Source organism: Cetorhinus maximus, chromosome 28 (genome assembly GCF_964194155.1).
Source record: "Cetorhinus maximus chromosome 28, sCetMax3.hap1.1, whole genome shotgun sequence".
NCBI lineage: Eukaryota > Metazoa > Chordata > Chondrichthyes > Lamniformes > Cetorhinidae > Cetorhinus > Cetorhinus maximus.
In genome coordinates this window covers 23,782,370-23,804,798 of record NC_135906.1, presented here as the reverse complement: position 1 = coordinate 23,804,798, position 22,429 = coordinate 23,782,370, and the positions used below count along the sequence as shown (strand labels likewise).

At 42.5% G+C, this 22,429-nt stretch overlaps 1 protein-coding gene across 1 annotated transcript; it reads right to left on the bottom strand.

The window, feature by feature from the left end:
• Positions 1 to 11,478: 11,478 nt before the first annotated feature.
• trir (telomerase RNA component interacting RNase) lies at positions 11,479 to 22,169 on the bottom strand. The gene is made up of 3 exons (XM_078531443.1): positions 21,847 to 22,169; positions 15,221 to 15,298; positions 11,479 to 13,969 (listed from the first exon to the last, which is right to left on the bottom strand). Exons 1-3 carry the CDS (start codon positions 22,132 to 22,134, stop codon positions 13,862 to 13,864), a joined length of 474 nt encoding a protein of 157 aa, XP_078387569.1. The 5' UTR covers positions 22,135 to 22,169; the 3' UTR covers positions 11,479 to 13,861.
• Positions 22,170 to 22,429: the final 260 nt, after the last annotated feature.

The following is a 22,429-nucleotide window of genomic DNA, read 5'->3' as shown; positions in this document are numbered from 1 at the left end:
ATGTTACAGTGCAAATGGAGGCCATTTGGCCCCTTATGTCTGTACTGGCTTGTTGGTAGACCTGCTCATTTAGTTCATTTTCCCCACAGCGCTGAAGTTTTTTTTTCCCTTTAAATATTTATAAGTAATAGAAGGATTGTTTTGTTTACCATTTGAAGTGTTGAAATGCAGACCTTCCTCGGGCCTGTTGAATCTAGTGCCTTTGTAACTTGGTGCCATCTGTGAGTCTGCTTCCCCACCGCTGGGCTCTCCGAGGGTGATTGCTGCTCTCCCTTGTCATACTCAAGTTATCTGCCTTCAGGCACCAGGCTGGACTGTGAGTGCAGGCAGGTTATTTGACAATGGGCTGGGACCTATCCTACCCTTTACTGATGTGCACTGTCAAGCAGAGGATCATTGGATTGTGATCCAACCCCTAATGCAACCAAGGGTTGCCAAGCCAGGAGGTATCATCACATGCCTCCTGCCTTTGTTTGCCACTCTGTCCATCCTCACAGGGCTCTGCCTTCCCATGCCAAGTGGAAAGCAAATAGAGTATTTGATGGTGAGGGTGTGTTACAGTTCACCCAGGGAGCCGGAGTTGCTGTGGTAACGTACACTTTTGCATGCATGTTGTAGTCTGGAACCGCGGACAGTGATGGTAGAGGCTCCAACGTTCCATCCTGGCTGACCAGGAGTCTCTCCCGCTCTTACCGCCTGCCTTTGGCGTGTGTTGGAAGGATTTGCAGGTTGATACTCGACCTGTTTGGCCGCATTATGAATGCACCTTCCTTGGTCATCAAATCCTGGAGGTGGGGCTTGAACCTGGACCCGTGGCTCAGAGGCAGGGACATTACTCACTATGCTGCAAGACCTCCTAGAATCCTTAACAGCCACTCAAGAATCATCCAACACTTTCTTCCCTCCATATTCCAATATTTTTACAACTAATAACAAAAAGTTCATAGAAAACGAAAAACACTTCAATGTCCACATGATTTTTTTTTCCCTTCCCTGGGCTGCAGCAGCTTTCAGGAGACTAACCCTTCATTCCTGGAGACTCCAGCAGAATTCAGGAAGGTCAACGATGTTAATCTCAACTGAGATCCATCGACCCTGTACAGACCGGGGTTGAAGCCAGAACCTTCCTGGTCTCTCTGGTTCCGTATCCTAGGGCAGCCTTATGTTTCCAACTTGCCCGGGGTTTCTAGGACTAGAGAGCATTGTCTAAAAATTGGAACCAGACTTTTCAGGAGTGAAATTAGGGAACACTTCTACACACGCACAGTGGTAGAAACTCGGAACTGTCTTCTGCAAACAGCAATTGACGCAAGATCAACTGTTAGTTTTAAAACTGAGATTGATGGATGTTTGTTTACCAAAGGTATTAAAGGATATGGGGCTAAGGTGAGTGGGTAGATGGAGTTAAGTCACAGATCACGATCTCGTTGAATGGCAGAACAGGCTTGAGGGGCTAAATGACCTCCTGTTCTTATGGAGCCTGGGCAGGAATGTGAGCAAATGAAACCTCTTTGGGTTCAAATTGTACGGTACGAAATACATTCATCTAAGCTCCTCCTGTTTTAAGGAACATAATAAATAGGAGCAGGAGTAGGCCATTCGGCCCTTCGAGCCTCCTCTACCATTCAAAAAGATCGTGGCTGATCTAATTTTAACGTCAGCTCCACATCCCTGCCTACCCCCGATAACCTTTCACCTCCTTGCTTGTCAAGAATCTATCAAAGGATCATCCTCCGCCATTTCCGCCAACTCCAGCATGATGCCACCACCAAACACATCTTCCCTTCACCCCCCCTGACGGCATTCCGTAGGGATCGTTCCCTCCGGGACACCCTGGTCCACTCCTCCATCACCCCCTACTCCTCAACCCCCACTTATGGCACCTCCCCATGCCCACGCAGAAGATGCAACACCTGCCCCTTCACTTCCTCTCTCCTCACCGTCCAAGGGCCCAAACACTCCTTTCAAGTGAAGCAGCATTTCACTTGCATTTCCCCTAACTTAGTCTACTGTATTCGTTGCTCCCAATGCGGTCTCCTCTACATTGGAGAGACCAAACGCAAACTGGGCGACCGTTTTGCGGAACACCTGCAGTCTGTCCGCAAGAAAGACCCAAACCTCCCTGTCGCTTGCCATTTTAACACTCCACCCTGTTCTCTTGCCAACATGTCTGTCCTTGGCTTGCTGCATTGTTCCAGTGAAGCCCAACGCAAACTGGAGGAACAGCACCTCATCTTCCGACTAGGCACTTTACAGCCCTCCGGGCTGAATATTGAATTCAACAACTTTAGATCTTAAACTCCCCCTCCCCCCATCCCCACCCCGTTTCTTTCCCCCCCCCGGCTTTTTTTTTTCAATAATTTATATAGATTCTTCTTTCCCCACCTATTTCCATTATTTTTAAATCTAAAACTAAAACCTTTAGTCTTTCCACCCCACCCCCACTAGAGCTGTACTTTGAATATCCTGTCTTCCATTCTTAATTAGCACTTTTCTCAGACAAATACCACCACCTTCAACACCTCTTTGACCCTTTTGTCTGTGACATCTTTTGATTATCTGCTCATCTCCACAATCACCACACCCTCAATGTGTCTCTCCGCCCCCCCCCCACCCCCCCGCCCACCCACCTTAAACCAATTTATATTTCTCCCTTCTTGTAACTATGCTCCAGTTCTGCCGAAGGGCCATGAAGGCTCGAAACGTTAATTGATTTCTTCTCCGCCGATGCTGCCAGACCTGCTGAGTTTTTCCAGGTAATTCTGTTTTTGTTTTGGATTTCCAGCATCCGCAGTAGCTTTTGGCTTTTTGTAAGAATCTATCTACTCCTGCCTTAACAAAAATCAAAGTCTCTGCTTCAACCACCTTTTGAGGAAGAGAATTCCAAACTCACTCAACCCTCCGAGAGGAAAAAAATCTTTCCTCATCTCTGTCATAAATGAGCGACCCCTTATTTTTAAGCAGTGACCCCCTAGTTCTAGATTCTCCCACAAGAGGAAACATCCTCTCCACATCCACCCTGTCAAGACCCCTCAGGATCTTATATGTTTCATTCAAGTCACCTCTTACTCTTCCCAACTCCAGTGGATATAAACCTAGCCTGCCCAGCCTTTCCTCATAAGACAACTGCCCATTCCAGATATTAAATTGTGGATTATTATCAGGCGATACCATTTGCACTCAAAAGGCTCGAATGTTGAGCGTTAAGATTTCTCAGAGCTGCTGGTTAGGTTTCAGGTAATCTCAGAACAGTCGCACTTCAGCATTAGTTGGACTTGATTTCTGTTTGGAAGAGGGATAAAAGGATCTCTTGAAGCTGACTCAAGACAGGGGTATGATTGCACCAGGAATGACTGTACTCCCACCTCACCTTAGTGGTACATAGCCACTTTTGGTGTGTTATTTAAGCACAGAATGGAATCATTATCACAGACATATCCATGTGCAGACAGTCCAGCAGTGCACACTGGTTTAGACTTGGAGCTCTCCTTTCATGAGGCAGACAAAGCACATGCTCATGTCCGTTTTTATGGCTAGTTTGTTCCTGGAACAGGTCATCAGCCTGACACCAGGGGCTATAGCTTGCATCAAGCATGGCTGACCAGGAATCTCTCCCGCTCTTACCGCCTGCCATAAGTTTGTTGGAAGGATTTACAAAAAAGTTGATACCCGTTTGGCCTCATTATGAACGTACCTTCCTTGGCTGTCAAGTCCTGGAGTGGGATTCAAACCAAGAGCTTCTGGGTCAGAGGCAGGGACGCTGTACCCACTTTACCCACTGTATCACAAGACCTCCTTCGAACACTGACGAGAGGGGCTGAATTTTTACCACAGTTTTTGGGTCCCCAACTTGGAGGGTGAAATGAGGGTTGCAAGCCCTCAGTGGGACAGGCTCCTAATTGTCTGCTTTTGGAGTCTGCCATATCTCAGAGGGCAGGTAGCTGTGAATCCTCAGCAGTGCCATCCAGAGAGGTACATGCTGCTGAGGTATGCCTGAGATCTCAGGGCACCATCATGTAAGTAAATTGAAATTTTTAAAAATCAGTGAAGGGGGGGGGGGGGGGTCAATCTGAGCCCACCTGGGGGCTAGTAAAATTCAGCCTGAGATGTCTGTCAGCCCTTGGTTAATTACAGCACTCCAACACATCGCTCAACTGAGATCAGCTTATTCATTACCAACCGATAATGAGACCTATGACTTACTGGTCTCTGGCTAAATATTACACCAGGTGATACCTTTACCTAATGGGCCAACAGTGGGGTAAACCTTAGAAGTGCTTTTTAACCCATGCACTACCGCAGATCTTGTTGCAGACTGAAATGTCTCTAGGATTGCACTATAACCTCTGATTAAAGTTTGTGGCTGTTTGATTTAGAGTGTAATCAGATGATTGGCTTTTAAGCATCATTGTTAGTCTTGCGCTGTTTTACTAAGAGCGACCTAATTTTACCCTGGTAATTTGGAGGGAGCAATGCTGGGTTGACCCGTCTATTGGACAGGGAGAATGATGTTACCTGGAGAGAGGAGAGCTGAAAGAGAGAATTTCATGTATTTAACCTTTCAGACTGTGTGACTGAAGTCCACATGGATCAGGTGCAACACTTAAGGACTGTAGCAGCTTGTTTATTATGTTAGAAATCATATCTGCCTCTGGAAGCTTGCTGCACACCCACAGGCAGTTTCCATTATAAATGTGGGCATAGGAATTTATAATGGAAATCTAAAAATAAGGACACACAGCATGACTTTAAAATGGGGACTGAATTGTGGCTGTGTGCTGTGGTTTAATGATTCCCACTCTCTAACTTCCCTTTACTTAAAGATAGTACTTGGGAGTTTGTAGTGTCATAGGAGTTAACTTGTACATGTATACCTAGCATGTTATATGAATGATGAGCAAAGGGCCCCAGTCTGAGGCCAGTTTCCACCTTTGCCTGGGAATTGGCAGCAGTGAGTGAACATTTAATATGTGATAAAATCACACAGCCCAGGTGAGGAAAATATTGGTTGCAAACATTTAGAAGTGATTTTATAGTGTATAGTGCACACTGAAAATAACAGGTTTCAGAAACCCATGGGGTCGGTGCCTGACCTTAATGTGAGTGGGTGGCTGTGCCCTCAGGTTAGAATTGAAGCAGCCAGTCACCCCATGTTTCTACCGATGTTTCTGCATATCTGTTAAGTTTGAAGGCCATCACAATTAACAGAGGTTGTTGTCCTCAGAGAGAGAGGAAAATACGTGAGCAATACAAAAAGTTCAAGGATATAAATAAAACATATCATCTGCACTTTTTGGAGTTGCAGTCAGTACTTTTTGTCAACGCGCTCGCATGGGTGAGAATTAATCCTGAGTGTCCAAAGCTGGAGACTACATCTCAGTGTTAGCCCAAGAATCGATGCTCTCAAGAGTAACTGCAGCCGCAGAGGTTAAAGTAGGAGGGGGTGCGGGGAGCTGTAAAATGGCAAGCTTAAGTAAAAGTAGGAAAGAGACAATATACACAGCTCCCCATTTGTGGCAGAGGTACTTTGTCAGAATCTCTCTGTTATAAGGGCTTATTCTTTCAGTTGCAGTTGCAGTGTATTCCCAATGTTACAATGGTGGTTGTTTAATTTGCACATAAGACTTTCTACATTAACGATGCCTCGTATTTCCAAGTTCTTCCTATCTTCAGCCTTGCACGACTATCCTCTGCATCACTTGGGGCAGAGATATCGGTTCTGTATTTGAGTGTAGAGGAGCCTTGTTTTTTTGTGACAATGAACAGAGAACGACAATATGGTAACTCTTGCACACAGTCTCTTGCTAGCTACAAGCATCAAAACCCCCACTGACTGCCACCTTAAACGATCCTCAGCTCAGCCCTGTACAGCCTATTTTCCCATTAATTCATTTTTGTTACCCAAATCAACCTAAACACATTTTAGTCAAGATGTTGAAATCCAAAACTGCCCGATACTCTATTTTGAGTACAAATGATATCTTTGTTAGTTTATACTAGCTGCTGGTAACATAAATCATGTAAAAGTATGTATATTTTTAAAAAAAATAAAGTATCAACTGCACATTGATTTCTACGAAGCCTGTGGTATTATTGTGCTGGGGCTGTTGGATGTGAACTTTTTATTCATTCATAGGATGAGGGTGTCGCTGGCTAGGCCAGAATTTATTGCCCATCCCTAATTGCCCTTGAGAAGGTGGTGGTGAGCTGCCTTTTGAACCGCTGCAGTCCATGTGGTGTAGGTACACCCACAGTGCTGTTAGGGAGGGAGTTCCAGGATTTTTACCCAGCAACAGGGAAGGAATGGCGATATATTTCCAAGTCAGGATGGTGAGTGGCTTGGAGAGGAAATTCCAGGTGGCGGTGTTCCGATATGCCTGCTGCCCTTCTCCTTTTAGATGGTAGTGGTTGTGGGTTTGGAAGGTGCTGGATAAGGAGTCTTGGTGAGTTTCTGCAATGCATCTTGTAGATGGTACACACTGCTGCCACTGTGCATCGGTGATGGAGGGAGTGAATGTTTGTGGATGGGGTGCCAATCAAGCGGGGCTGCTTTGACCTGGATGGTGTCAAACTTCCCGAGTATTGTGGGAGCTGCACTAATCCAGGCAAGTGGAGAGTATTCCATCACACTCCTAACTTGTGTTTTGTAGATGGCTTTGGGGAGTCAGGAGGTGAGTTACCACAGGATTCCTAGTCTCTGATCTGTTGTAGTCACAGTATTTATATAGAAGTGGTTTTACAAAGCTCTAAACAAAGTATTGGCACAGATAGGATGGACCCAATGCCCCCAGATTTCCTTTTCCCAATCTCCAATGCTAACGTTGGCAGTATGGCAACATTGTAGTTGTTACTGGCCTAGCAGTAATTAATGTGCAGCATTAATGATCTGGAGATAAAGTTTCCTTCCATAAAGGACATTAGTGAACCAGATGTGTTTTTAATGACAGCCTGGTAATTGCATGGTCACAATTATGATACTTTTAATTCCAGATTTAATTAATTGAATTTAAGTTCCTCAGTTGCTGTGGTGGGATTTGAACACGTCTCCTGTTCATTAGTCCAGATCTCTGGATTAGTAATCTAGGAACAACAACTGCGATAACATACCAAGACCTTTGTCCCTCTTCTACTTCCCTTTAAGGTCCCTTTAAATTTTCCTTGTATATAATGTTCCACTTTCATTTTAAGCTGCCTTCTTGCACCTGCAACTATCTGTAATTATACTGAGTTGGCAATCATAATTCTGGCGAGATTTGCACCAGCTCTTAATGGTTCAGAACGGGCGCTTTAGCACACGACAATCTGTCCCAGTATCCATTTTAACCAAAAAACAGAATTACCTGGAAAAACTCAGCAGGTCTGGCAGCATCGGTGGAGTTTTAACCAGTTGACACCAAAGCCAGCAGAATTCCATTTAACTAATCTGTTTCTCCTCCACTCAGCATCACTCCTGTAATCACCTTGTCTTTATAAGCGAGCTGCTTAAGTATTTTTTTTCCATGTATATTCCATTTGAGACTGTGGTGCGTGTTATTCCAAAAGATTCAGTCATTCCAATTTTTAATTCTGGAGCTGCGCCCTCGTGTGGCTTGCCTTCTATCCAACTTCCACATTCCCCCCCCACCCCCCACAACCAAACACTATATTTCACCACATTTTTATGTCTCTTTAGCTCTGAAGAAGTCATACGGACTCGAAACGTTAACTCTGTCTTTCTCTCCACAGATGCTGTCAGACCTTTTCCAGCAATTTTTGTTTTTTGTTTCAGATTTCCAGCATTTTGCTTTTATCTTGATATTGGAGCTGGGCTGCTGGTCTGATAGTGCGGGGGGGAGGTTCATTGTTAACATATCACGAGGCGAAAAGTTCACAACTTCTGAAACACCTATACAGAAAAGGACACAAGTGTTTGGCAGATCTCATTCGGGACCATAACACATGGTGCTGTAAAGTTTCTTAGCTCCACTGCTGAACACAATGGTCGGGAATGTAATGAGGACTTCTTTTTTAAAAAAAACATACACACCGTTACAACTACTCTCAACCAAGCTGCAGATCATTCCACTGTGATTTTGATATCCCACACTCCTAGCTCCATCAAGGCCTCATATGCTCTTCCGTTATATTAAGGGTCTCAAGATACCGATTTGGTGGCTTGTGAGCTCAGTAACACAAAAGCTGTTTACAACGCTTTTATTCAGAATCAAGGATGGCCCAAAAAAAAGATTGTTCAGCATCTGAAGCACGGTTCTTTAGGTAGTGACTGTGGACAGTACAATGTAACGACGACAGGTGCAAATGAGCGGGTTGGAGAGCAAACTAAAGGAATAAAGAATAGGCGAAATGTAGTGAATGGTAGGAGACCAGAATGAAGGGAACACAACAAATTCATGCTTTCGACTACACTCTTTGTGCACGCCCCTGGGTTTTTTTTTTAAAAAGGATACAGTATTTAGCATACAACAGTGCGCGCTACCGTGTGTCTCCCAGTCTGTGCTGAGTTATCTAATGATCTGCATTCAACCACATCCTCCTTAGCGAGAAGTGGCTCTCATGATACCCACCTGGGTGAACTCTTACTGGAAAGTGCAGCTTTGTGTGGACAGCCGATAATAGAAAAGTGAACTGCCCCTTAAAAGTAGGGTTTTTTTTTTAAATCTGCCTTCCTTCTCTTGCTCATTCTTGGTTGGTTGTAGTTATGCACATAACACCTGAGGTCTTGCCACTTGTGAGCAGGGATCACTGGAGTGGGATCAGCAGCTTGAACCCCTGGTTGATTGCCGCCCCCCCAGGGACACTGCCATCAACCTCAGCGCCCGATCGCTGTCAGATCAGCCAATTCAGTGGGGAAGAACTCGGGAAGCCTTTGATCCATTTGAGCTGAGTTCACACACTGCCTCTTTACCCACTGGGACATCGGGGAACCTCAGGCAAAGGTCCTGGCTTGTGGGGTAAGACTGGATAAAAAGCCGTTAAAATTCTTTCATGGAAGCCTAGGTGTCAATGACAATGTGAACAGGTATTGCCCACCCCTAATTGCTCTTTGAGGGCAGTTCTGTGGGTCTGGAATCACACGTTCCCTAAAAGGGCATTGGTGAACCAGATGGGTTTTTAATGACAATCAATTCATGATCACCAGAGACTAGCTTTCAATTCCAGAATTTATTAATTGAATTTCAATTCCACCAGCTGCCAGGGTGGGATTGTAACCCTAGGCCTCTGGTTTACTGATATTACCACTACGCCACCCTCTCCCCACAAAACTAGAGGCAATCTATTTCCAACAATAAAACGCAAAGTTTGGAGTGCCGTTATCAGCTCTTCCTCTCAACTCCACAACTTTCATTACTCATCAAAAACACAACTGTTGGCACCCTTATCTGTGCAACAGGGAGTGCACCACTCCAAAACAAATGAAATTAGATTCATGAACGTGCAAATTGTGATCTATACCATTGAAACCAACTGTGCAGTACTGTCACAAGTTTAAAAGCACTGTGGCAGATTTATATGTGGCACAAGGCAGTGCTTATTGAAAGCTCAATATACCATGTAAGTCTATTCTATTAAGTCATTGTTCATCTTTTTGCACCAAGGTATTTTTGTGCATCAAATGTAAATTCCAGCATCAAATTAGCTAACCTAATTAAATGGATTTACGTTAAGCGTTAATTTAGTTGGTGGTCCAATGCTGCAGGTAAAACATCCAAAAGTACCACAGTTAATCGTTAAATAAACAACAAGTCAAAGTTTGTGTGAGGGACGTTGCAGATTGGAAAGTGCTTGTGAATTTCGGATTTCCAGGCATTGTGACTGGCTTTTTTTTTATTTTTTAAGACTGCTTTGCATGCAAAACATATAGCATGGCACTGCGAAATGTCACTGATACATCAGATACTAGACATGTACACCACTGGTTATGTGACACAACCATCAGCTGTTTTGTATATTGTAGGCAAGTACTGGATTTTAAAAGGCAAATGCTTAAATATCAGCAAAAGTTCAATAGCCAAACGAATGAACCGGGTACTGCCTTTACTCAAAACCAAATGACGGCGTTCCAGAACGTTCCTTTTTCCCCACACCTCCCCAAAACTTGGTTAAAGATCTTTTGTGGCCGTGCAGTGACACTGAATATTGAAGAGTTGACAGCGATGTTGAGCTAAGTTAAACAGTGTTACATTCTAGAAGCAAATGTTCAGGAATGCCAAAATGTTCCGGGGCAAGGAGGGAGTGGTGGAGAAAACCACATTTACGTCTGTGAATTACAAGGGAAAAGTGATCTTTAATTATCTATCATCAGATTGGAATACCAGCACCAAATGAAATCCCAAGTTATCCAAAATTCAAATTAGTCAGTGAGTGTGAATGACACAGTCTAAATTCTTCACAACCATTGGCTTGCTCAGATTTCACTTGGGTAAAACGGCATTGATTCTGGATAAAGGAAGGTTTGAATTTATTCTGTGGCTACATTTTACATTTGTCTCACCATCTTACCTGCCAAAGCTAAAAGGTCCAATTGTTAAAGCTGTCAAGAGATTGAGAATCAGTTCATCCAAGTGTTGGCCTAAATATCCATGCATAAGGAGCAATGGGAAACAATGTATCCTCAGGGTGTCCAGCATGGCCAAGCCAGTCACAGATTGTCCATTTATTACAAACTTCCAGAACCCCTAATCGATACTGCTATTTGCACATAATTAGGAACTTCAGATTCAATTCCAATCCCACACACATTGTTTATAAAAAAAGCTTTTTCTCTTCTCCCACATGAATTTACATAGCGCCTTTAGCCTCAGAACATTCAAAATCGATTCATAGCGAATTTGCAAACTGCAAAGCCCTTCTACACAAGAGATAACTGATCAAATAACCCAAACCAACACAAGAAACAGATTAAGAGTTGGACAGAACATCAGAGCTCCCCTGCTCTTCCTTTACAAGTGCCTTGGGATCCGACACACTCACGCGAGTAGACATTTAACGTCTCATTCAAAAGATGGCACCTCTGACAGTGCAGCAGTTCCTCGATCTAAATGAATTCTGTGCAGTTCTGTGTGCTCAAGTATCTTGAGAGATGCTTTAGCCTACAACTTGACTCAGGAGGTGAAAGTGTCACCCATTGAGTTAAAAGACTGACACTCAAGGTGTTGAAAACTTGGTTTTAATTCCATTGGATGTTGACACCCTCCAGTAACTCTCCCAAATTGCTATTCACAAACCAGTCTGGATAGCAAGGAGCAGACTATTCAACTACCAAACCATCATATCTGAACCCCATACATACAAAACAGGAATGGGAAAAGTGCCAAATTTCCTCCTCCCTAACCCAGGAAGAGCTGAAGGGAACTGTAGTGCTCTAACCTGGCCATGAAGAGCTAATTCAGCAAAGCCACAGGATTCATGACATTGCTCAGCTATTCATCACTGAACCATTTAGGGGGTGAATGACATGGTTTCATTTGATAGTGGGTGCTTTTTGGTCCCTTTATTTCAAGTTAAGATTGAAAAACAAAAAACTTAATCTTTTAAAACAAAGTTGTTAGTGCTTCTTTGGTCTGCCTTCCATCCAGAGAGCGACAACTCCTGTAGTGGCAGGTTTCTAGAAACACTAGCAAGGCATATCATCATAACAATATATCATCCAAGTGATCATCCTTCATGCGAGTGCATACAGCAAACCCTGGCTACTTGACCATGAGAGGTGTTGCTAACACTCTCAGTAAACACCCAAATGCATGCATCTCTCCGTGGAGGCAGTTAAGACAGCGATCAGAAGCAGGAGCCCTAGATGATTTTTCAGCTTCCCAGTCCCGTGTACCAAACAATACTATACATCTGAAATCAGCTCATAAAGCATAGACCAGAATGAACTTTCCGGCTTGGATGGCTCAGTCCCCATCGAGTTATCAGGGGAGAGTCTGCTTCTAATGTCAGATCCTTAAACAGCACATGGGAGAGAAAAGGTGAATGACAACTCAATCCCCAAATCAGTCAGTCCCTCCCCCAAACTAAATGAACTAGTAGGAAAATATCAGGTGGGTTACACTGTGCCTGGGAATACCTCACATCTGCAAGCCATTGGCCAGAAAGGGTGGTGAAGATCTGGGATAAACAAAGGCACACCCAGAAAGACTGAACAGAGAGAGGGACAATTCAAAGAGGGGAAATTTAAATATCAAGTCAAAATTACTAATTTGTTAAATTCAAGGAAACATCTAATATTCTACAATCTAGTTCTATTCTATTTTATCTATTTTTGTCCCATTTAACATCCATTTCATTCCACATCCAAATGTCTATAAGTGTAACTGATATTACAGATAAATCCTATACAAATCAGGTGTTTGCAGTAACAGTCCTATGGAGATCCAGCATGAACCTGCAGTTTGAACTACACTTCAGGCTAAAGTGAGAGCTCTGCCTGACTGAAAAAAAGACAGGAACCGTAGAGCCGCCTGCTTTGCAATTTGTAAGATACGGCCAGCGTCGAGCTTCTAGTTCTTCCCTCTTCATCCCGACTATTGTCAGCAGTATGCAGCCACTACCATTGCCCAGGGGTTCTACCAAATCGACTCTTCTGCTTTCCCCATTCCACCTCTCTGTAATCTGTTAACTGAGAAAGAGGTGCTCTTTTCACTGCTCTGGTAAATCTTTAACAGTTTTGAACCAACTCATTCTATCTTGACTTAAGCGGTCATATAGACCATTCCAGCGTCAGTAGGCTGTGGATGCTGCCACCCACACAGGCTTAGTGGTCACTAATGGGAAAGGAAAATTCAAGCATTAGACAAGAAGCGGTGTCTCTCGCTAGCACTGCTGGAAGATAAGCAATACCAACAAGGTTAAAACCTAGCTGGGTAGGTTGCAACAAGAACTTTGTCATAATGTTCCACTGAATACATTTGAGGTAGTTTTAAGAACTTGAGAAACATTTCCTAGTCCGGTCCCATTTTCTGTGCTCACTTTAGCCACCTGCATCCACACTGCCCATTCCCACTTTCTGTTGGGGCAATCCCACTCATTGAGCCGCTTGTTGGCTGTCCCATCAGAAAACCCACTCAAGAGGTACAGCAGTGGTCACATTTGCAGCTTTGTCCCTCTGGATAGACTCATCCCAAGGAAGAAGCTCAGGCCAGTCAAGGTTATGATTCAAATCATTGGTCTCCAGCATTAGTGCTGTAGCCAAAAGACCACTAGAAACAAGTCATACTACTGCCTCTTACAGTTCAGCTCTTAATGCTAGTAATGTAATACTTCTGATCAAAAACAAATACCTCACCAGCACCAGTCAGGCACTGGGATCCTCCCAACACTGAAATGCTGTGAGGCATCTGACCAGCCAGAGATCAAGCTAGCCGCTCCCTATGTTTTAGCCAGCTTGGCCAACACATGCCAAGAGGCCAGCAGAATGTACAATATTGGATACAAGTTTTAAAATTGGCTACGATTTTGTAGCTAATAACTGGAGGCACAAAAGAGCAAATATGCATGGAGTTCTTTTTTACTGACAATTGGAGCTATATCGTGCATGTTATAAAAAATAAAGATGAAAAGTGTCTGGCTACCAGGTTCTACGTTGAAAACAGGATGTGGGATATAACTCTACAGAAACTGTACACTATAAATCACCCTTTGAAAGTGGACAGGATTTCAATATTGAAAATTAAACAATGCATTGGATTTTTGTCTGCAAGTGTTGTTTTCAAACCACAAATCCAAATAAATATGTATTTCAGGCGGTCAAAAGAAAAAAAATCTCATACTGGCTGTACAGTGAGGGCAATGGGTGGAGGACTTGATCTTAACGATTGTAAAATATAATACAGTTCTTGGCTGCATGAGCACGCAAATACGGCTATTTAACAAGAGGCCGAGTTTTGTCATCGTCGCTGCACTGATGTGCTTTGTATTTCTTCACCTCTGCCATGTATTTGGCCCACGCGTCTCCTCCACGCGCCTCAGCCTGGAAAGAGAATGGGAAAAAAAGATAGATTGAACTGGGAGTTTAACAGAAGCTGCACTGAGGCAACTGCAGGACTGAACTTTTAGTACTATAGACTAGGGTTCTGGATTCTAAACCAGGTGCAATGCCAGAAGGAATTCGCTGGCTGTTTAACAGACCAAACTGTTTTGATTTTGTCTTCCCTGTTTTCCTGAAGGCACTGACTTGCTACAGTCACGGTCTTTGGTACTTCATTCAGGAAGGCATTCCTGAGCCTACCTTGGGAAGACCCAAAGGTATTTGTTAGTGGAGCACCAATAGTTGATCTGCCCTCAGCCAGCGGTGACCAGGCTAACAGCAATAATCCTTGGTTGAGATTAGGAAACTTAGCAGGAAATGGACAGAAAACAAGTATTCACCAGTTCAAAAATGTTGACATGCTTTTAATACTTAAAAAACTTTATTAAGGTTCAATAGTATACTGATGAACAGACAAACAAGGATTGTGTTTAATTCTGGGCACTGGACTTTAGCGGGGGGATGTCAAAGCCTTAGGGAGGCTGCAGAAGAGGCTCATTAAAATGATACCTGGACTGAGGGACTTCAATTAATTGCACAGACTGCAGAAGTTGGATTTTTCTTAGAAAAGGTTAAGAGCACACTCAATAGAAATGTTCAAAATTATGAATGGTTTTGATAAGAGTAAATAAAGAGAAATTGTTTCCACTGGATGGAGAACCAGGAAAATATTTAAGGAGATTAGCAAAAGAACTAGGGGTGACAAGAGAAAACCTTTCAAAAAAACCACAGCAAATTACTATGATTTGGAATGCACTACTTGAAGGGCTAGTGGAAGCAGATTCATTACATCTTTTTGAGGGGAGTTGGGTAACTACTTCAAGGGAAAAGTTTTGCTGGGCTATAAGGAAAAAGCAAATAGTGAGTCTAGCTGGATAGCTCTACCAAAGAACCAACACAGGCACAATGGGCAAATAGTCTCTCTTGTGCTGCATCATTCTATAAAGTGAAAATATTTAAGCAAATGAATACAAGGATTGCGGACAGCTTAATGACCATAAAATTTAGCGACAGGGCAGCCTCAGAGGCTGCACGGAGACTGTGTCTCCTTTTAAGTGAAAACGTGTTGGGAAGAGACTAGCTGGCTCCCATTGACATGATTACAGTGAAATGCTTTATGAACACACAAAAGCAGTACATGCGTGCACAGTTTGAGACAATTCAGGGTAGACTGCACAGAAAGTATCACCTTACCTCTTCTTCAGCCTTGTGTTTCTTGGCTACCATTCCCGTCTTGAGGGCTAGCTTTGCCCCACCTCGCCGCTTTCCCACCTGGGGTAAGGGACAGAAGACTGCAACCATTACACGAGCGCTTGGAGCTGCAATGTCAATGCTGCCCACTATGTAATAAAACAGGGATCCTGAAATTAGACCTCATTCCACAACAGAATGCATCTCCCACGTCAACGTCTCAATGCACTTCTAACATACAGTACACAAGCTACTGTGAGCGGAGGTAGGCCATTCCTTATACTCCCCTATAAGGCAAAAGTGACAGTGTGGGTGTTACCATTTTATAAACCACCAATAGCTCTTTAAATCTTTTTGGTACTGAATTAGCCAGAGACTTAATGTGAGTATTTGCAAACTCATCAAGAGATCACTAACAGTTTTCTTGCAACAAGAGCTAGGTTGCAAATTGAATTTTGTGTTGCAATTTTCAATATTTCTCGGAGATAAGAGTGAAAACAGATCCAGTGGCATTACCCACATACATAATTATGAATAAGCAATGTTGTAAATCAGATGGTTTTGAATCTTCTCTTCTAAAAGAATCTTAACCTAGAAACATGGAATTAAACAGAAAGTGGGGTTTAACAGCTTTACAGCCACTCAAAGCTTTTCTATTGGATAAGTTCTTTCAACTTTAGAAAAAAATCTTTAAGTTTACTTCAGTACAGATGCATATAATTACATTGCACACCTCTTCTGACACTCAGTGCAAGTGGATCTAAATTCACTCATGCAGAGTTTAAAAGGCCTTTCTGCTACTGCTATGCTTTGTGGCCATTGCTTATGGAATTTCCGACTGCAATTTCCCACTAACAAGCAGGTTCAAAATATTTCAACTCGAGGATCTGCATGTTTGACTCAGTGAGTTTACAAAGTGATACCTCTTGGCTCCTGCACTATTGCAGCTCCATTTATTGAGCTGGGAACCCCCCGATGAAAATGTAAAATCAAGAATATGGTCATCGATCAAGTGGACTGCTCACCAAATTCCATATGTAGGTGCACCAGTTTTTAATTTTGCTAACATTCTAACAAAAATGATCACAGGATGATCAGTGGGCTAGCTGATGTGTCTGTCATTTTTCTTTTCCTCCAAGAGTGATCTCAGGAGCTTCAGTCCAAAATAATCCCATATGCTTTGAAAGTTAGAGCTAATTTCAAATCTACGCTCAAAAGTTATAAATGGGAAGCATGGCCTGGAGAGTGCTGTGTTTAGATTACAGCACGTAATATCAGTGGCAGGTCTGCACTACAACGATCACACCCTGACTGCTCACCAGTCCCTGGGCTTGAAATAAAGGCTGCAGAATAACTAGCAGCAGAAAAGCCTCTGCTCTGCCAACACGCTAGAACACTGCAATGAGGTCTGAATGATTATTAATAATGGGTGGAGCTACCTCTAACCCATCAATGTGACCAAATATTTGAAAAAACAAAACTCTGCATGTCTTACATGACTAGCTGCTCATGTCAAAAAGGAATTCAATAAGGAGTCAAAAGTTCCACTTTATAAGACACCAATGCAGCTCAGGTGAAGGGTACACCCTGAATTAATAATAAAAACTTTCTTCTGCTGCTGGTCATTCCCAGTTTTTATTTCAGATTTTCAGTTACTTTTTAACAGGACTGTACTTCACTTTACCCAAGGAAAACACTAATATTTAGAAAGTAACGGATAAGACCAACTAATTGAAGCCATGCTTGGTAAAACACTTTAACCTGTTTTGCAATCTGCTGAAGACTCAGTTAGCATCAAGGATTTGTAGATCAAATGCAACATTGAGTCACTGCTTCACCATCATATACAGCACCAGTAACATTTCCAATAACATTATTTTTAATGCTCTAAACGAGACCCATTTGTAGACTGGAATCCAACCCCATTGGGAAATAAAGCTGCCCAAGTCCTCACATTATAGGGCTGCAACAATTATAAGCCTGGCTGTTACTATTTTAACAAGAACTATTCCCTTGTTTTATATCCTCATGAATACCATAGAAGCCAACTGCCTCATGGACAGCTACAATGCACCAGGCTTTAGTGTAATCTATACATTAGATACCTGCAGAAGAATTATCAGAAACATTCCCAAACTTATTTTAAGTCTATGTAATAAGTATTTGGTCTCTGTCTAGCTGACATCATGAACACAGTGTAATATTTTGAGTTAATTAAGGCCACATTTTCATTAACTAAATTTAATCCTGTTCTCTTGTAATTAGTGTGGACAAAAACCAAATACTATTAGATCATCTCGTCCCATTAAATGCACTTTTTATGAACAGAGCAATGATGTGTTGGTGCTCAGAAACAAATGTCACATGGTTTCATACATCACATCACCTGGCTAAGCTGACAGATAACAGCCCCAAAATAAGTCCAACATTCATATTAGGGCATGACAGCTTCTTGAAACTGTAAAATATATAAGGGGACTGAGACACTAATATATTGCTATCTTTCTGAACTAGGTACCAGCAGTAATTTTCTAGTTTTAATTTTTTTGTAAAATATAGAATTGAAAGCATAACAGCCAGATCTAGCAATATTAGTTTATCTTTCTGATCTGAAATGTCTTCTAGTAGTTGTATGATTTGGTAGCTGGGATAAGAGAGACAGGTTTATTTATGTAAACACCTGGGGCTAGTACCTCTATGTTGCTCTCGCACAATGCAAACTAATGCAACATTGAGTGTTTATTCCAGCAGAAGAGAAGTCTGCTTCTGAAAACCTGAAAAATAGTTTTATGCTCTGAAGATGAATCATCCAACATCGTAATTTAAGCCGAAATTCCTGGGATACAATACAATTGTTAACAGCCTGAATGTATACAGTTCTACTCCAGGTAAACCTTTGAAGGAATCTTTTGACCCAAGATTTAAAATCTTAATAAAGACATAGAATCTTGCCAGCAACCAAAAGGGTAGCTGGAAGAACTGAAATTACAAAAGTCATTCCCTCACATACACCAGCTGTCTCAACAGAACCAGAATTGGGACAAAACTGGAACTATAATCACCGTTTCTTCACAGCCACTGGGTCAAAATCCTGGAACTCCCTTCCTAATAGGTGTACCTACATCACGGGCTGTGGCAGTTCAATGGCAATTAGGGATGGGCAATAAATGCAGGCCTAGCCAGCGACACCCACATCCCATGAGAAATATGAAAAAAAAGTCTTCCTATACATGATTTTCAGTGACTTTTAATCTTCAATTGATGACACTTCAGCTGCTCCAGAAACTAATATCCATTCTTATTTGTTCCTCAATCAACTGTGATACTGTTGTTCACTCTCAAAGTCAATAAATGGCCAGAGTGTGACACTGCCAGTGTGAAATAAAGTGAAGGAAAAAAAAAGAGCTGCATTTACATTAGGCTAACATCAGTGCAAAGTGGCTGTGACCCCCAAGCTGAAGTTAAACTGTGCTGTGTAAACTGGGCATTGTAGCCTGAACTTAGTCCAAAACAAAACAGGGCAAACACTCTTAATTGAAGCTATGCCCACCCAAGTTATTTTACTTTTCTCCATCCTAGCCCACCCCTCCACCAGCATGCTGACAAGGATGTAGAAGTTTGCAGGGAAACATACATTCCTTAGTATTTTTGTAACGACTTTTGAATTATTGTATTAAAAAATATTGCTGGTGTCGGCATCGAGCCACACCAGATCAGGCATTACAGATACTTGAAGAATAAAGCTCTCTTTAGACAGTATCAATCTATCTCAGCTCAAAGATATTCTATGGCACAGGTATGACATCTTTTCATTTCGTACACTAGCCTTTCACAGCCAGATTGCTAAGTCGTGCTTTTTGGAACTGGATTGAGACTGCCCTAAATCATTTCCCATAAGATCTTTAACATCCAGCAGGCAGGAGAGGCTTTTACCCTGTCAGTGTGGGCCAGATTTGAACCCAGGCCTCAAAGGTGAAAATCATTCAATCCACTGGGCCACTAACAAAGAAAGTACTTTCTACAGAAAAGAGAAATTTTAGGAAGCCATGTGTAGACTTCTATTGAAACTATGGGGTCATGTTAACCAGAATGCTAGTTATGTCAAACATGCACTTCTATAACAAGAGTGATTAACCATTTTTGAAACAATTGAAACAAATGGAGGAAAAGTCTGACAAACAGTATAAAAGGGAATTTTCAGATTTGTAACTAAGGTACTCCAAATGTGGAACTGTGTTACATTCTCACTCTAATCATAATGACAGTAGTACCAGAAGCATCAGAAAACGTTCCACAAAGAACAGTGTGGTTACAAGCTTCTCTACCAGTAATTATAATTTAAATGTTTTATACAGCATACAGGCAGGATGTGTCCACATTCGCTAAATATTTAAAATATCAAGTAGCTTTAATAAGTTGTGGGGCCAGGGAGGTTGGGGCATGTATTCAGAGAGAGCCCTACAGTAAGTACCTAAGGACAATTTGACACAGCATTGGAGTTCCATTCCTCCTAAGTGGAGCCTCACTCACAGCGTTTCTTAATGGTGAGAGCAGTGCTGTGGAGGGACAATGGGATTTAGGCACCCATGTACACTAGTCACTGGTGCACAGGTACAAAAAAAGGAAATAGAAAGGCTAATAATATTTTGGCTTTTATCTTAAGGGAGCTGGAATTCAGAAGTGAGGAAGTGGTGCTTAGAGGGTAGACCAATTGTATGAATTTAGCTTGTATTTCCGTGAAAATTGATGGGTAATCTAATCCAGGGTTTTAAATGAGATTCAATAGAATAGATACAGAAACTATTTCCTCCATTGGGGAAATCCAGGCAAAGAGGACACAATCTTAAAATCAGAGCTAGACCATTTAGGCATGAAGTCAGGGAGCATTTCTTTCACACAAAGGATAGTGGAAGTCCGTCTCACTCCAATAAAAGGCCATGGATGCCAGGTTAATTGAAATGGAGTGAGAGATTTTTGTTAGGCAAGTGTATCAAGGGATATGGAGCAAAGGAAGGGAAATGGAGCTGGGATTCAGATTAGCCTTGATATAACTAAATGGTGGAACAGGCTCAAGAGACTCCTGTTCTTATGATAACAGGGTAGATGCTAAGATGGTGGTCTCAAGCAAGCGGTTAACCATTTAGGGATTAAATGAGGAGAATTTTCTTCACTCAAAAGGGCTGTGAATCTTTGGCGTTCTCTACACAAGAGATGCTCCATCGTTGAATTTATTCACGACAGGAATCCGATGAATTTTTGGGTACCAAATCAATCAAGAGATGTGCAGATAGCTCAGGAAGGCGAGTTCAAGTAGGTCAGGCATGATCATGTTGAATGGTGGAGCAGATTTGAAGGAGAAAGTGGTCTACTCCAGCTCCTATTTAAGTTCTCCAAGTTCAGTAACTCTGTATTTACACTGCAACTTTAAGGATGATAAAGTTAAATTTAATGATAGATTGCAGAAGTCTTAGCATCCATAGCAAGAGAAGAAACCAATGGAGAATTGTGTTTACTTTAGAAAACAAGGTCATACTTAAAAATGACCAACAATTTTTAAGTTTAGTGAGACAGTTCCTGCTCCCTCTGCGAAAATGATGTTTCTCAAACAGAACAATTCTCTGTAAACTCAGTCCGACAAAGAGGAAAGAACAATTGAAAATTTTATGAGAACCCATTAGAAAAAGTCCTCATTGAATGGGAGTATGTCAAGACAATTTAAACATTGATATCAAAAAACAAAACATGCTGGAAATGCACAGGTCAACCAGCAGCTCAAGGGGAAAAGGCTATTTGTATGTATGTGTTATAAACCTTTATTTTTGGCATTCTTGCCACTGTGTGGTGCCCAGAATTGGAGACAACATTCCAAGCTGAGGTCAAACCAGTAACTTCAAAATTTCTACATTTGTGCACTCCATGTCTCTATTTATAAAGCCCAGGGTCAACTATGCTTTTTAAAACAGCTTCATCTTGTCCTGTCACCTTCAAAGATGTGTGCATGTGAGTCACCAGTTTTTACTATTCCTGTGTCTCCATAAAAATTAGGCCACTTCATTTATATTGCCTCTCCTTACCCATTAAATGCAAGGTTTAATATTTATCTGGAAGACAGTGTAGCACTGAGGTATCAGCCTGGAATACTTGCTCAAGTCTCTGAAGTAGGGCTCAAAGTCCCAAGCTCCTGACTCAGGAGGCAAGAGCACCACCCACTGAGCAACAGCTGGCACCGTGCCAATCCATCAGTCCAGAGGAGCATCACACCTTTATCTTTCCAGGTGCTGACTGACCCTGTATTTCCAGCATTTGTGGCTTTTATTTCAGACTTACAAACCTTTGGCTGAGATTTTTGCTTTGAAAGAAAATTCAGGGCTGGATTTAAAATGCTCTGGCGATCACGTGAAACTGCATTTTTATAAAAGGAGCTGATTTGCCTCTACAATTGATGAATGAAGGAATCAAAATGTAAATTCAGGCAAGATAGTGGATAACATTTTTTTTGGGGGGGGGGGGGGGGGGGTGTAGGGTGAGGAGAGGGGTGAAGAGGGGGAATGAACTAACAGCATCTTCCAACTTCCCAGCCCTGCTCATTAACCAGGAGGCAAATTGAGAGCAAAATCTCTCGCTCTTACAATATTCAGCACGCTTTTCTTCCTGTCGCTCTGGGCCTCATTACTTTGCTCCTGGCCAGCGGCCACACTCCTCTTGCCTCCATTGTCTATATCCCCGCCGCTCGGCGCGGCTCCCCCTTCACTCCTCAGCTTCTGCTCTTCCATCTTCTTCTTGAAAAGCGCCATGAAGCTACCATCGTTGGCGAAGGCGTTCACCCCTTTGCTTTCCGAGCCGCCGCCGCCACCACCGTCCGTGTCGCTCGCCTCGGAGCTTCCAGAAACTTCGCGGCTCCTCCGCCTGTCCGCCATCTTGGGGAACAGAGGCCGCCGAGGCTTCTGGGAGATAGCCACCTCAACCAATCTCTTTTTTTTTTGAATGCGCGCTAAACAAGACAGAGGACGGCTCAGACCCATTACTGCCAAAAAAAAATAAAAACTTTGCTATGCTGGCTGGGCAAAAGCTTTGGCGGTAATTAAATGTGAAAAAAGGTGGGCCAACGGAAAGGCGCAAAGCATGACGGATCTTTAAACAGTGCTGCATCAAAAACAGATTTTAATTATTTTAAAAAACGAACAACTTCATTTTAATAATCATGGAGTTGTA